Source organism: Bos grunniens, chromosome 28 (assembly GCF_055505025.1).
Source record: "Bos grunniens cultivar Pamir isolate PY7600 chromosome 28, Bosgru_T2T1.0, whole genome shotgun sequence".
Classification (NCBI taxonomy): domain Eukaryota; kingdom Metazoa; phylum Chordata; class Mammalia; order Artiodactyla; family Bovidae; genus Bos; species Bos grunniens.
This window is the reverse complement of record NC_141192.1, coordinates 20,049,242-20,063,758: the sequence shown is the minus strand read 5'-3', so window position 1 is coordinate 20,063,758 and position 14,517 is coordinate 20,049,242. Positions and strand designations below refer to the sequence as shown.

At 53.7% G+C, this 14,517-nt stretch overlaps 1 protein-coding gene across 1 annotated transcript in view; it reads left to right on the top strand.

Moving 5' to 3' along the window:
- Positions 1-4,402: 4,402 nt before the first annotated feature.
- The window catches only part of COL13A1 (collagen type XIII alpha 1 chain), an 83,256-nt gene continuing 73,141 nt past the window's right edge, over positions 4,403-14,517 (top strand). The window contains exons 1-4 of the mRNA XM_086381542.1: positions 4,403-4,423; positions 6,996-7,031; positions 9,794-9,820; positions 12,499-12,549. Of these exons, the coding sequence (XP_086237668.1) occupies positions 7,017-7,031; positions 9,794-9,820; positions 12,499-12,549 (93 nt within the window). The 5' untranslated portion in view covers positions 4,403-4,423; positions 6,996-7,016. The remainder of the gene's footprint in view (positions 4,424-6,995; positions 7,032-9,793; positions 9,821-12,498; positions 12,550-14,517) is intronic.

Sequence of the window (14,517 nt, the reverse complement as noted above, 5' to 3'; positions counted from 1 at the left end):
ACATTGAACCCAGGCTGACGATACCGCCCAGCTTGCTCGTTGCTCACTTAGAGAGAGAGGAAAATCTTGTCATTCCCTGAGAGGAGGAGGGTTGATTTATCGTGCGTGTTTTGGATGTCAGACCTCAATTCCTATCATCAATCTTCCAAAATAAACTCTGCATAGGAAACTTCGATGGACCACCTGCTGGAAATGGGCTGCTTTCCCCTTTCTTTTCTGACAAAGCCAGAAAGAGTCCTCACCTCCCCCACTCCAGGGACCTCCCCCATTATACCTGGTCCCCACAGCCAGGCTCCCCAGCTAACCTGAATCAGTACTGGGTCCCTGCCTGACTTGGGGGCTGTGCTCCCCAGGAATGCAGTGTCCTGAGAGCTTCTGCAGGCCTTATCCCACAATGGTCCCCAGCCAGGGAGGTGCTGTCACTGCTGGGGGCTCTGCAGGGTGGGAGCAAATTGGGAGGTGGTTGGGTGGGCTTCCCAGGAGGCACTAGTGGTAAAGAACCCGCCTGCCAGTGCAAGAGACATAAGAAACATGGGTTGGATCCCTGGGTCAGGAAGGTCCCCTGGAGAAGGACATGGCAACCCACTCCAGTATTCTTGCCTGGAGAATTCCATGCACAGAGCCTAGTGGGCTACAGTCCATGAGATCTCAAAGAGTCGGACACAACTGAAGCGACTTAAATCGTATGCATGCATGGGTGGATATGATCCTCTCCTCCCAGTGCCTGCCCACCCAGCCCCCAGTCCCATGGAGTGAGGGACAGGGGCCCAGGTAGCTCTCCTGAATTCTCAACCTGACACAGAAGAGGCCTGAGTCTTCACCCAACCCTGCCTGAAACCACAAGATGAAGAGGAAATTGGAAGCCTACCAGGGTGGAAATCACCCCCTTGCCTGCTCTCTCTGCTTCCCATAAAGGAAGAATGCTACCAGCCCGGGGCAGGGAGAGGGAGATGGCAGTTGATCACAAGGCCGGTCTGCCGCCCTCTGAGTGTTTCTCAGTGCGCCTCCTGGGGTAACTCCGGTTCCTGTGGACACACGGACAGTCAGCATCTAGAGAACTCAACCGTGGAGGATGGATTTAAGTAGCAGCGGGGATCATCTGGGCGGTCAAAAATAGGTGCCCACCACTGCTGCACCCCCGCTACCCATGACAGACATTGCTAATGAATTAGGAGGCATCTTAACAGAGTGCTTTACTCAGTCACTACCAGTCTGCTGGAGTCCACACTAGCTGACAGTTGTTGGCCATTCTGGCTCTAGGTTTAAGAGAGAGTGTCTTAATGACGCCAACTGTGAGACTGAAACAGATGACCAAGGGAAGTATATGTGTCTCTTACTTGAGGAAATACAGGATGTTCAGCTGCTAGCCTTGGTTGAAAGTGATGCTTGCTGGAATACTAGCTAACACTTAACTATGTGTTAGACACTGTTGTATTTTTATGGAAGCAGTGTAATAAAGTGATTACAAGCATGGACTCTGGAGCCAAGCTGCATGGGTCTGAATCCTGCTTCTGCCACTTCTAGCTGTGTGACCTTGGACAAATTACTTTACCTCTCTGTGCCTCAGTTTCCTCATCTATAGGATGAGAATAGTAATAGTACCTGCCTCATCCAGATGTAAGGAATATATACATAATTATATGTATGGCCTGGAGAAGGAAATGGCAACCCACTCCAATATTCTTGCCTGGAGAATCCCAGGACAGAGGAGCCTGGCAGGCTACAATCCATAGGGTCACAAGAGTCGGACACGACTTAGTGCCATCTTTCTTTCTTATATGTATGGTGTATATGTATACATACATATGTGTGTATATGTATACATATTATACATACCTACATGTGTGTATAATTATGTATATATTTTTCCATGTAAAATATATTAACTCATTTAAACTCTAGAAAGAGAAGGCTTCCCTAGATGATCCCCAAAGATTTTCAGGAGGAAATTATTAGTCTTTGCATTTTTATTCATTAATTTACTACTTCATTTTATTTCTATCCCACATTAATCCAAGAAACATTTGGGAGTGACTCATAAACTAGATAAGGAAACAGTGGGTAGGTGTGTGGAGAGCAGAGGCAAGGAAACAAGGGGCATCCAAGCTGATGACCCCACAGCATCCTGTGCAGCCAAGTCACAGGTTCAGCTTGGAGCTTCCTGGCGGACAGAGAAAACGGGAAAGCAGAGCTGTTGTGAGAGTCAGGGATCAGGGAGAGTTAGGTGAAGCACTTCTTTACCTGGTGCCAAGACCCTAGAGAACTTCCCCTGAGTGCAGGTGATATCAGTGGCCAGCACACGAGCAGTTGGACAGAGCCCCTCTGTGCGTCTCCGGGTCAGAGCCCCTGTGTGAGGCTGGGAACCCTCCACAGATGCGCCTGCCTCCTGGGACCAAGGGAGGTGGCCGCCCCTTGTGGGCGCACTCCCTGATGGCATTTAGAAGCGGCGTGAAGAGGGACTGGCTCAGGGCTACAGCTCTGGATCAAGGAGGACACCAGGGCGGCCCCAGGCTGTCTTTGTGGGGCTGGGAAAGAAGGTGGCTGCGTTTCCAGGTTCATTTGTTCACAAGCATGAATTAAGGACCTACTAAAAGCTCAGCACTCCTTGAGGCAATGGGGACACAACCAGGAGCAAAACAGAACGTGCCCTGCCTGCCCTGGAGCTTACCTTTTAGTGCCCCGGGGGTAAAACTCAGCAGAGAGGAGGAGTGGACACTGACCCTCTACCTCTGCAGCCACTAACCAGCATCCCCTGAGCTTGGTTCTCTGTGGGGGTGTCACTGCTCCCCACCCCGCCTCACGGACATCCTCAGAAACAAGGCCCCAGGAAGGGGGCCTTATTTCTGGCACTGCCTGCATTTGCTCAGCAGCCCTGGGGCAGAGGGACTTGTCTCCAGATGGACACCCTGAGACCTACTCCTGGTGTTGCCATGGGTTTCTGGGAAGAGTGGGATGTCTGGAAGGAGGAAACACACCTGATGGCTGTGCCTCTGAAAGCAGAGTGGGCCCAGCTGCACACGCCTGCCAGCCAGTCCTCTTCCCTTCTAATGACTGTGGTCCTCAGCGCTGGCTCCCTGCCAGCCCTGTGCCACGTGCTCTACATACATCAGCTCATTCGATCCCAAGAGGTAGAGATTGTTCTCCATTTACAAGATGAGGAAACTGAGGTACAGGGAGGCCAAGCGACTTGCCTGAAGTCACAGACTAGTAAGTGACAGCCAGGCCGGCCGACACCAGAGCCCTGCTCTTAACTGAAGCTTGCTTCTCCCTTACCACGACCCTGTCTCTCCTGACCCCAGGCCTCAGCCATGCCAGGGTGGGGGCTCGGCTCCAGAAGCTGTCTCCAGGTAGTCCTCCCCACCCTCTGCAGGGCGCCCCATGACATCACACCAGGCAGCTCCTAGAGCAGTTTCTCCACCACCCTCTTGTATCAGATCTATCTGGAAGTTGGAGGCCAGAAGGAAAAATATATGAGTTTTTCAGAAGCTCCTTCGTTCCTGCGCCCACGCCTGTGCATATTACTCTGAGAATAACGATTATGATCAATACTTTGTTGAATGTTTTCCTCTCTTCAATGGGATTTTAGATCCATCATAGGGAGTCTTTAGCCTACACCCAGAATTGTGCTAGGCAAGAGTCCTAGAATTATTCATGTAAAGGGTTTGAGACAGACATGGTTGTGCTCAGTGAAGACAGGCTCCCAGAGCCACATGGGGTGGGGTCCAGCCTCCTGCTCACCCTCAGCGCCAACTCACTGTAGAGAGAGTGGCCTGAAGCCAGTTAGAGGCATCAAAGGAAGGAAGTCCCACTGCTCCCCTCACCATCCCAACGGAGGGGAAGAGGTCCCCCCAGGGAGGCTCCCACCCTCTGTTCCCTGGTCATGGTCCATTGGCGCAGGTGGGGCAGGTCCACCAGAAGTGTCCCAGGCAGACTGGCTCCATCAGAGACAGTGTCTGGCTTCTCCTGTGTGGTAGGACAGGGAGGGCCAAGCCCCAGGCCCTCAGGCCCTTTCCCAGGCCAGGGCCAGACCACATGAGTGGGAACCCTGAGACACAGAGGCTCAGAGAGAGGGGATGTGCTCCTGAGGCCCAGAGCTCCGATGGCCCTTGAGGGAGAGTTATGAAGAGGCATTCTTGTCTTCTGTCCCCTGCACAGGCCCTGGGCCTGGAACACAGAAGGCCTCTGCTAACAGCTTTCCTGAACGAATGAATGAGTGACTGAATGCATGCTACAACTGAAAGGAAGCTTAGTGATTAAGACCCTGTCTTCATTTTATTTATAAAATAACAGAGGCTCATAGAGCACAAGGGACTCCAAGTTCACACAGCTAGTTGGAACTTTCAGACACTGCAATACCCTGACCTTCCTAAACTTCACTCTTCCTCCTTAATTTCAGGGTCCTGCTGGAAGACCCGGCCTCCCCGTAAGTACCTTTCGTTTCTTTTTCCCTTTGCCTTTCTCTCACAGGCTGTTCCTCACTTCAAGGACAGGAGAGGGTGGGTGGCCACTTTCCACCAGGTGTGTCTGGATGGGAGGCCTCTCTTCAGCATCTCTCACCTACGGCTGAGAGTGAAGCACCTGGGTACCTTTCCTGGGGTCCCAGGCAGGCCAATGACAGCATGCAGCCCCTGCAGGGCTGCACCTGACTTCAGACTGATGGCCCCGTAAAGGGGGGCTGGATGGGAAGGCAGCCCCCTGGCTTACTGGTTATCCTGCCTACCAGCGTCATTAAAGGCCACTGTCCCTGCTTTGTCCCCTGGTAAGAGTAGACTCAAACACTTTATTTCCCCCTCGAGTTACCATTTCTGAGTGCTAGAGAAGCTGGGTCCAGTAACCACGGGGGCTTTGGGACAAAAGTAGAAATAGTACTCATAACCATCTCTCACTGAGACCTTAATACATGCCAGGCACCAAGCTAAATGCTCTTTATACATTTGATTCGTTCACCAACTCAATAAAAGGGGTACTATTACGCCCATTTTATAGATGAGGAAATAGAGAGGGAAAACAGCTGGCTCGATTGTCCAAGCCTCATTTGTAGACCTGTTGAAGGCCCCATGTTATCACACAGCATCCCACACTGCTATTTTCTGTGATCCATACTGGGTATATGAGACCCATCTTTAAAGTCTTCAAAGACATTGCCCTGTAGAGTGTAGCCTGGGGCATCGATGCATGGAGTACTGGATACCATGGGCCCTCAGATGGCTGTTGGCTCAGGAGAGATGCTCTAGCCAGCCAGAGGGCCAAGGTGGGCATTTAGGGGGAGCCAGGGCTGGCACCAGGCTGCCCTCTCTCCCTGCCCCGAAGGCCACATCAATTGGATTCCAGAGCCTCCTGTGCATCTTTCTATCCCAGTTACTCCTCTTTTCAATGTGAATTGTACTATAACCTCTTGACTACACCAGTAACTTCTAGAATTCAAATCTAGCAAGGACTCTCTTAATGAAATACATGTGGGAGAATGTTTAGCTTTGAAAATGAAAACTGTCCCAGCAAGTATGAACCCTGGAGCAAAGAAGGACAGGGCAATCTGTCCCATGAAATCCAAGGAGGGGGAAAAGTCAGATGGCTGGGGGAACGTGGGCAGACTTTGTTTTTTTTTTTCTGACAACGTCCACCTTTAAAAAGCATTTGGGGGCAATTCGCAGAGCAGGGGCCGCCACACAAGAATTTCCAGTCTCCGGCCACTCCATGCCCGTCCCTAAACCAAGCATTTTATGGCCAGGACTGCAAAGACCATTAGTTTAAAAAAAAAAAAAAAGAAATGAAACCAAAACACACATCCTGCAAGATCATTCAAAAGCACAAGAGCAAGTGAGCCATTGGGATGTCACAAGCGATGACCAGTGGGCCTGGCATCCTCACTGGGAAGGGTCACAGCTACTCTGGGAGTGACCAACGAAAAGATCTGCTGATGCTTGTTGTGAAGTGCAAAAGTGTGAAGTACACACATGTTTATAACAGTCGCTTCCCCGGAACCTTGCTGGGCTCAGTACCTGTAGACGAAGTCTGCACGGCACTCACCAGGTGACAGGCACCCAGAGTTAGATTCCCAGAGCCATCGTCTCTTGACATCCTCTCAGGGAGCTTCAGGGAGCTCATGGATCGTGGTTATGATCCATGCTCATAACCCTTGCTGCAACCCTGCCACTCTTTGCCAAAGTCTGAACACTTTACTGAAGACACCTTCAGTCTTGACAGTGTGTGTGTAACAGGAGCCTAATTCAGAGGTGGTTGCGACTCCCTGGTGTGTCCATGTACATCTTAGGATGCTAATTATCCCTCACGGCATTTGCCTAAGTGGCGTCAGCAGACACAGAATCGCTCCAGAAGTGCCCACCCTTCAGATGAACCCACAAACCCAGCTCTTTACTACCGGGACAAACACCATCTGATTTTCAGCTCCTGTGGCTTTCCATCCTTCCAGGCTCCCAGCAAACCCCAAGCCCTACCCCAGATTTTATGAGTCTGCACATATATGATTGCAAAAAAATATTCTCTACCAAAAGAGGGAAGAATAAAACTTAAAAGCAGATTTCCAGAATGAGGAGATATAACCCCTGGCTGCAAAACAGAGCAGTTCCGTCCGAGCAGCTGAAACTCTTGATGCGGCTGAAGCCGCATGGCGCACTGTTGGTGCCGGGTTGGTGGCGAGGAGGGGCAGGACTGTATTGGTAGTCTTTGCAGACACAGGGCTTGGGGAGGAGCTGGGGACCATGAGCACTGTCCCCCAGCTCTGACAGAGACAGAGCAAGGGTAATGATTCACCCTTCTGTCAGATGGGAGCTGCCATTCACTCTCCCTGCCTTGAAGCTGAGCGTGACAAGGATGCGACCAGTCTGTGGGGCTCAAGGGGCAAGTTCACCCACGATGCCTGGGAATCGTCCCAAGCACCCAGGCAAACCAGATCTTGGGTGTGTAGCTAGCCATGGGGCCCCTCACATGCTGGCCTGGCTCTGGCCACCTCTAATTGTTTCTGCCTCCTTCATCAGGGGGACAAAGGTGCCATTGGGATGCCTGGACGTGTGGTGAGTTGGAGCATCTCTGCCCGATGGGGCAGCCGTTGCTTGCTTCCCTGTGCTGGCATGGCCTACAGACCACCCCACCCCCTAGGAGGCACTCGGACCTCTCGCTTCTCCTCACCCAAGGCTGCTGCAGAAAGGACACTCGAGGAAGAGGGGAATGGTTTATTCCAACCCTTCAGATCTTGCAAAATGGCTTAACTCTCCAGAGAATTGCCATGGCAAAGGAAAAATCCAAAAATGGCACGAATAAAGGCTCTTTGCCAATCACTACGAAGAACTCCCATCACTCTACGCCCTAACCTCTCCCCCCGCCGAGACAGGCAGCACACCCTCAGATTTATAGCTGTTCCTGCAACCATCCTCCAGCAAGAGCAGTGAAAGATGGCAGGGTCCTACAGAAACTACAGTGTAGCCAGTGTCTGGAGGCATCTTCCCTAGACAGAGGCTACTGATGAAGACAGGGCTTCCTTCCAGGCAGTGCCTCCAATCCTCACCAGGAAGGTGGGGGTTAAAACCTTCGTTTCCTGCTGAAAAAAATAAGATGGTGAAACAGAAGACATGATAGGGAGCTTGTGTCACAAATGGGAAGGTTAGCACTAGGCTTTGAGGGCCCAGCACCACGGTTTTTCCTGGTGCTTGGAAAGGCAGCACCTGGTGGCCGCCTAAGGCAGTGATGACCACACACCGGCCTCCCCGCCCCCCCAAGTCTAGGACATGGCCCCAGCTCCTCTCCCCGTCTGACCTCTGAGTCCCCACCAACTGCCAGCCTCAACCTCCACCCTGGTTTCCAGTGCCCCCTACCAACCCCATGCCATCTCTCCATGTCACTCACATGCTTTGCCTTGTTTACATCACCTCTTGGCCTGGGTTGGCCTTAGGCCTGGGTCTGGCATCCTGTGTGCATGGGCTGGCCTGGTGTGAGCCCAGAGCGCAGAGGCACCAGATCACAGCTAACACTTGAAAGTGCTGTCTCGTGCTCAGGGCCTTCCACGCGTCAGCTCATTCGGTCCTCCCCAGAACTACATGAGGCAGGCACGATGTCCACCCCCATTGTTCAGATGAGAAAACTGAGGCTCGGATGTTAAGTGTCTGTCCCAAGGTCACAGGTCCAAGAACTGGCTTATTTTAATCCAGGCAGCCTGACTCTACATCTGTGCTCCTAACCCTAATAATGGAATCCTGCCTCCCACCTCCCAAATCCCCTCCATGGGCATCACAGTCTAAGGAGGGTCTGATCCTTAGGGTGAAGCCACAGTTCTAGGCCTAGGTTCTGGGACATTTCAGAGGTTCAGGACAAGGGTTCCATGTCACAGAGCTTTGAGCTCCCTTGGGCCACGCAAGAACTGTCAAGACAGGGAGACTGGGAGCCCTGGGCCACCCCGTTGGGCGGTTCTCCCACCACTTCCCAGATCACAGCACTGTGGCATTCCTGCCTCACCCTTTCTCTAGGCTCCAGCTCTCTAAGCCCAAACCCTGAGTCCCCCACGCTGTCAGTGTGTCCTTTGTAGAGTAGGGGGATGACATTCAGCCAGCCTTCTCAGGGGCTCACTTTGGGAAAGCCTGGGCCAGGTTCATTCTCCACTGCAGCCCTCTGAGATCCTGTTTGTCTATGAGCACGTTGAGACTCAGTTTACCCAGGATTGGGGTGGAGTTGGGTCTGGTACCCAAGACACCCAAGTCCTTCCTCCTGACAGGTAAGCTTCAGGAGTCTCTACCCTGTGTGCAGCCGCCAGCCTGCCGGGAAGCCTGCAGAGTGCAAAGCAGCCCCTCCAGGACTGCCCCCTCATGCCGTCCTTCTTGGGCCCTATGCATGTGTCCCCCCAGGAAGTGTCCATCCAAGCCTTGATCTGACCACAGCGGGGCAGGGGGTGGGGCAGGAGAAAGAGCGACAGGAGGTCTCCCCATTTCCGTCTACACAAAGCTATTTTCAAACCACCTTGGTGCTTTTACGCTGCTTGTGCTGTTTTAAATGTGACAATGGACCCATTTGGCTGCCCAGTAGGCGTCCTGGCGTGGGCCACCTGAGAAGTACTGGGGTGGGCAACGCGTGTGAAATGCCTGAGATGTTCTCGTGATTCACCAGAGGTGGCGCCCCTGGCTGCTATGAATGAGGGTGGATTGGTCACCATGGGTCCAGGGGTCCTTGGCCATGACCCACTTCCCTCTGCATCCCGGATGCATCCTCCCAGATGTGTGTCCTTCTGTCTGTGTTCCTCTTTGCATCTTGCCTGGCCACTCCTAACGACTCCTGTTGCGTCTAGCTTGGCAGTTTCGTGCTTGGTGTTCGGCTAGACCTTCAAAAGGACTGGACTCCACCTCACCTCACAGTCCTTGAAAAAGTCTCTCCCATGCCCACTCCCTCCTCAAAAGACCCAGGCTGCTGGGGCCACAGATCCCCAGACATGTTTCTGGCCTGGGTGGGCTCTCCTTCTTTCTGTCTCTCTCTGTCACGTACACACACACACACAGATGTCAGGAGGGCTTCTTAAGGTCCCTGCCACTATTTCCTTCTTAGTTATCTGGCTGGGGCCAGCCTTTGGGCTGAGACAACAGCCTTTCATGAGCTACGCTTGTCAGACTTGGGACCTGTCGAGTGTTAGCATCTGTGTTTTGTTTTGTTTCTTATTTCACGGTGATTTCTTGTGTTTGGTCATCATGCCATTAACACAAATTCTTGTGCGTGTGTCTCTCTCTCATCCTTTCTTTTTTCTCTCCCTCCCGCCCTCTCTCTTCCCTGCACCCCATGTTGCATGTGATCGCCCCAGGGAGGAAAGGGCCAACCAGGCGAGAAGGTGAGTCAACGCTTTCCCCTCCTCACCAGTGCCTCCACCCCCTGGACTCATGGGGGTGCTTTTGGAAGCCCCCCATTCCAGCCCTCCTCCTGGTGCACAGGCCCCAGTGGAGGATGCCAGCCCAGCCTGCTCTGCCCTCGCAGCCTCTCACGGCCGGGTCTCCTAACAGCCTCCACCCCATCAGGCAGGAGTCGTGGGCTGAGGTCCCACTTCCCTGACTGAGGTCCCACTCCCATGGCTGAGGGGTCTCCGCTGCCCGTGGGGGCTGCACGTGGCCTCCTGGCACTGATTTTGGCCTTAGATAGTCACCCTTCCCAGAGGTGAGGAGAGCACCAGCTGCCGTTGTATGTGGCTGGTCCTATCCCCACCTGCAGCCCACCACTGCCCCCTCAGGCCGAGACACTCTCTTTATGCTGCTCCCCCCGAGACAGTCCCCCAGCAAATGCCCAGACAGACTCCCGGGGTGATAGAGTGGAGTCTCCCAGGAAGCTAGACGCCGAAGAAACAGTCCTGTCCTGGAACCGGGTGGGCTCTGAGGGATTATAGAGCAGTGTAGCTAACCAGCTGGCTCTCCAGATGAGGCCCAGAGTGGGTGTGAGGCTTGCCCGAGGTCCCACAGGATTAGAGATGGCAGAGGGCTAGAAGCGGACTCCTGGTCCCAGCTCCACACTTCCTCGCTTGGACACCACAGTGTGTATTTCTGCAAGTCTCCCCACCTCCGAAATAAAAATGACAACAGTAAGGACAGCAACAACCATATATTAAGCGCGAACGGTGTCAGGCGCTGTTCTAAGCGGTTTACTCTGTAACAGTAACATCCCAGGTAACAGTGAGGTAGCCCTTCCAGGGAGGCTTGGTAGTCTCATTTACATGAGAGGGAACTGAAGCACAGAGAGGCAGGGTCACATACCTGAAGTCACACCACAGAAAGTGGCGGAGCTGGGGACTTCCCTGGCAGTTAAGACTTGGCGCTTCCACTGCAGGGGCCCAGGGTCAATCCCTAGTCTGGGAACTAAGATCCCACATGCCTCATGGCATGGCCGAACAATTTAAAAATTAAAAAAAAAAACTTTTTTAAGTGACAGGGCTGGAGAGGATTCCCAGGGTGCCTGACTCCAGGTCAGACTCGGGTCCCTAACCACTGTGCTCTGCCGTCCTCCAAGTATAACAAAGACTGGGTCTCACTCTCACGGGCGGTTAAACCACCCAGGAGAAAGACAGGGACACAATCACAGTATAAGGATAATAGCAGACACTTGTTAGCCCCTTCGAAGACCAGGCATTCTTTTAAGCATTTTACACCATTATCTCATGAAATTTTCATGAGACAGGCGCTATTATCTCTGCATTACAGGTAAGGAAACTGAGGCAGAGAGAAGTTAAGTAGCCCAAGGTCAGCCAGCACGGAGCAGAGCTGGGCTTCAAACCCAAGTGTTTTGGCTCCTACCCATCACACTATGTTGCCTTGTATAAAAATTATGATATAATTGCAATGGAATAAACAGCTACTTAATTTGAATTCACTCTTCACCTGCGTGTGAGGCATGACATTTTACAAATGCATTTCCGTCCCTTGCCCTGTAAGGGCAGCAGAGTTTCTCTCAGCATCCTGTTCACAGAGGAGATATGTGGGCTCAGAGAGGTTCTGTGAGGCAGAGCAAGACCTGCAGGTGAGGCCTGGGCATTTCCTGGACTCCTGGAGGGAAGTAGCATCCTGCCATCCTCCAGCCGGGCACCGTCAGAATCCTTCTGCCAGAACATCGCCTCTCATCCCCACTTGTGTTCATACACCCTTCATCCTCCTTCTGTCATACTTCCCCAAGCTCCAACACACACACACACACACACACACACACACACACACACACACACACAAGCTTATCCAGGCAGCTGGAACACGTGGCACTTTGAGCCCCCAGCCCAGCATCCACCATCCTCTCCGGGCTGAAAACTCTGCCGCAGACTTAACCCTCTGTGGTCACTCCACACCAGGACTAGGAGGCCAAAGCAGCTCTAACCTCCAGGCTCAGGCCTGCTGGGCCCACACAGCAAGTGTGTGTCTTGTCCCCACCTCTGTTTACAGCAGCTCCACCCAGGGGTGGGCTGCTTTCTGGCAGTTACAGGTGTGCAGCCACGTGGGCACTGGGGACTGGGGAAGAAGGCTTAGGGGGTGTGAAATTTGGCTGGGGCTGGGGCAGGCTGGGGAGCATCCTGAGCAGGGCCCTGTGGGGACGCCTCTAGGGCCTGAGCAGCCATGGCTGAGCTGAGTCTCCCTCCTTCCCTCTCTCCCCCCACCCCCTGCACCTCCGTCTTCCCCATCACCACACGACATCCTCTTCTCCCCACTTCCCGGCCTGGGGGCCCACCGCCCTCTTTCTCTGGTCCACAATCATGTGCTCTCACTCATATCTCTTCTCTCCATTCCTCCTGCTTCCCCACTGCCCTTCTTGATCCTTCTGGAATGTTCCATGCATCCTCTTTTCATCTCCTCTCCTGTGAGTCCTTCATCTTCCTCCACATCCTCTGCCTCCTTGTCCTACGGTCTCTGGGTCTTGGGGTCCCCCCCTCCCTCTCTGCCTTCCCCACCTGCCACCTTCTCCTTTCTGTTCTTCCCCTTTCTGTTCTTCCCCTCTCCCGTCCCCTCCCTCTCCCCTCCTGCCTCTTTCTCTCCCACACAGGGCGCCCCAGGAGATGCCGGCATGTCCATCATTGGTCCCCGAGGCCCCCCTGTAAGTGGTTTTTGCCCTTCTTTGGGATGGATGGATGGGTGAGTTAATGAGACGGGCTGGGTGGCGAGGGGGTACACAAGTCCTGGCTGTGCCTCTGGTGTGATGTCCACCACATGGGATGCGGTCAACCCAGCCAGGCCTCAGTGCTGCTGTCAATGTTAAAGAAAGTAAATCTGCCTCAGTTACACCCTCTTGGGAAGGTTCCTGAGAGCCAACCCTCTAGCCACGAAATGACAGCCGCTGTGAGGCAGCCCTGCTGTTTACAGGCAGAGGGAGGAAGTGCTGGCTCTTCTTGGGGTGGGGAGGCCCGGTGCTCCAGCTTTCCAGGGGACAAGCCTTGTTTCCAGATGCCCAGGGAGCAGCTACCCCAGAGGCCTGGTTCCCTGACCCAAGCTCCCACTCCTGGTCTTGGCAAAGCCTGCCCACCACTCGCCCACAAAGGCTCTTTTTTTGTGCTCGGTGCTGGGTCCCAGTACCCTCTGCCCAGCGGACGGGGGCTTGGGAAAATCAAGAGAAGCTTCCGCTGCAGTACAGTTCCTTAGGGACCAAAAGGGGGGCTCGGGTGATTGCAGGAAGATGCCGTGACGGTGGGAAGGAGGACTGACTGTTTTTCTCAAAGTGTCCAACCCACGGGGCTTCAATCAAATCTCCAATTATCAGGGCAGAAGGGGAAACTGAGGCACAGGGAGGGGAAGGGGCTTGGCTGGGATCCCGCAGATAGAGAAGGATTAGAACCCAGGACCCCTGGCCCCAAGGCTCCCCCCATAGCAATGGGCTGCTGTCTCCATGCTCTCCTGGGCTCTTTTGCTAACTGACCATGCATGGGAGGGAGGAAGGGATGTGGAGGCCTAGCCTCAGACTCCCAGAGCCTCACCCAGTGGGTGGATGAAGCCTTCTAACTTATCTCCCTGTGTTCAATGGCAAGCAGGAATCTTCTACCCACAGACTAAGGAGAGGGGTCAGAGAGCAAATTGCTAAGCTCTGTCCAAGGGAGGAGACCCTGGGACAGTCAGGGAGGGGCTATGGTGAGAGCTGGGAGCAGAGGGGGAGAGCCCAGGAATTTTAGCAGGGGAAGCCAAAGGATAGAGTGGGGCTGGCAGGGCTGGCCAGTTGGGGGCCTGGGCTGGAGGCAGGGATTGAAGGGTCCTGGGCTGCACAGACAGGCTTCAACAAGGTTTCCATGGCTCAGACCACACAATAGTGCTGAAGACTGACACTTTGCACTTACTCTATGGCAGTATCCTGAGACCGTTACACATAGCAGCTCACTTAACCCTTACGAGAACCTCACAGGGAGGTACTATGAGCACACCCATTTTATAGATGAGAAAATCGAGGCCCAGAGAAGCTGAGTGACTTGCTGAAGGTCATACACGTGAGTGGGGCCTTGCTAGGATATGACACTCAGCCGGGCTGTGTGCTCAGAGTCTGCCCTCTGACCTCTGCTGCTGTAGCAGACCACCCGGCCACAGAGTTCCCACCACCTGTGTTTCTGGGCTCACGTGGCTGCTGCCCCAATGGACTGTAAGCCCCCTCAGGTATTGGGTATTCCTGACAAAGGTGGTATGCAGCTGGAGGGCAAGTCAGGAGAGGGGAAAGTCACAGAGAAAGACAGTGCCCTAGGTTCCAAAGGCAAGGACCAAGCCTGGGGTGGGCCTGTTAGGAGGACAGGGGAGTAACACGGAATATGGGCCGTACCCCTTGGCCACCATCTCTGCCTGCCTCCCCATGTGACACGGCGCTCCATTCGTATGGATCAGGCTGGTCCTCTCACACCCTCTTAGCTGCAGCTTTCAGCAGGCAGCATAGAGGTGGTTGAAAAGACCCCACATTCAGAGAATACGGTCAGAGGGCAGGGTCTGCTTTAGCCACCCCCCCCACCCCCCACCTTCCGCCCTGCTTCTGGCTCCGCTTACATAAATATAACCACCACGCTGGACTTGGTTCCAGCGGTGAGAAGTACTTTCT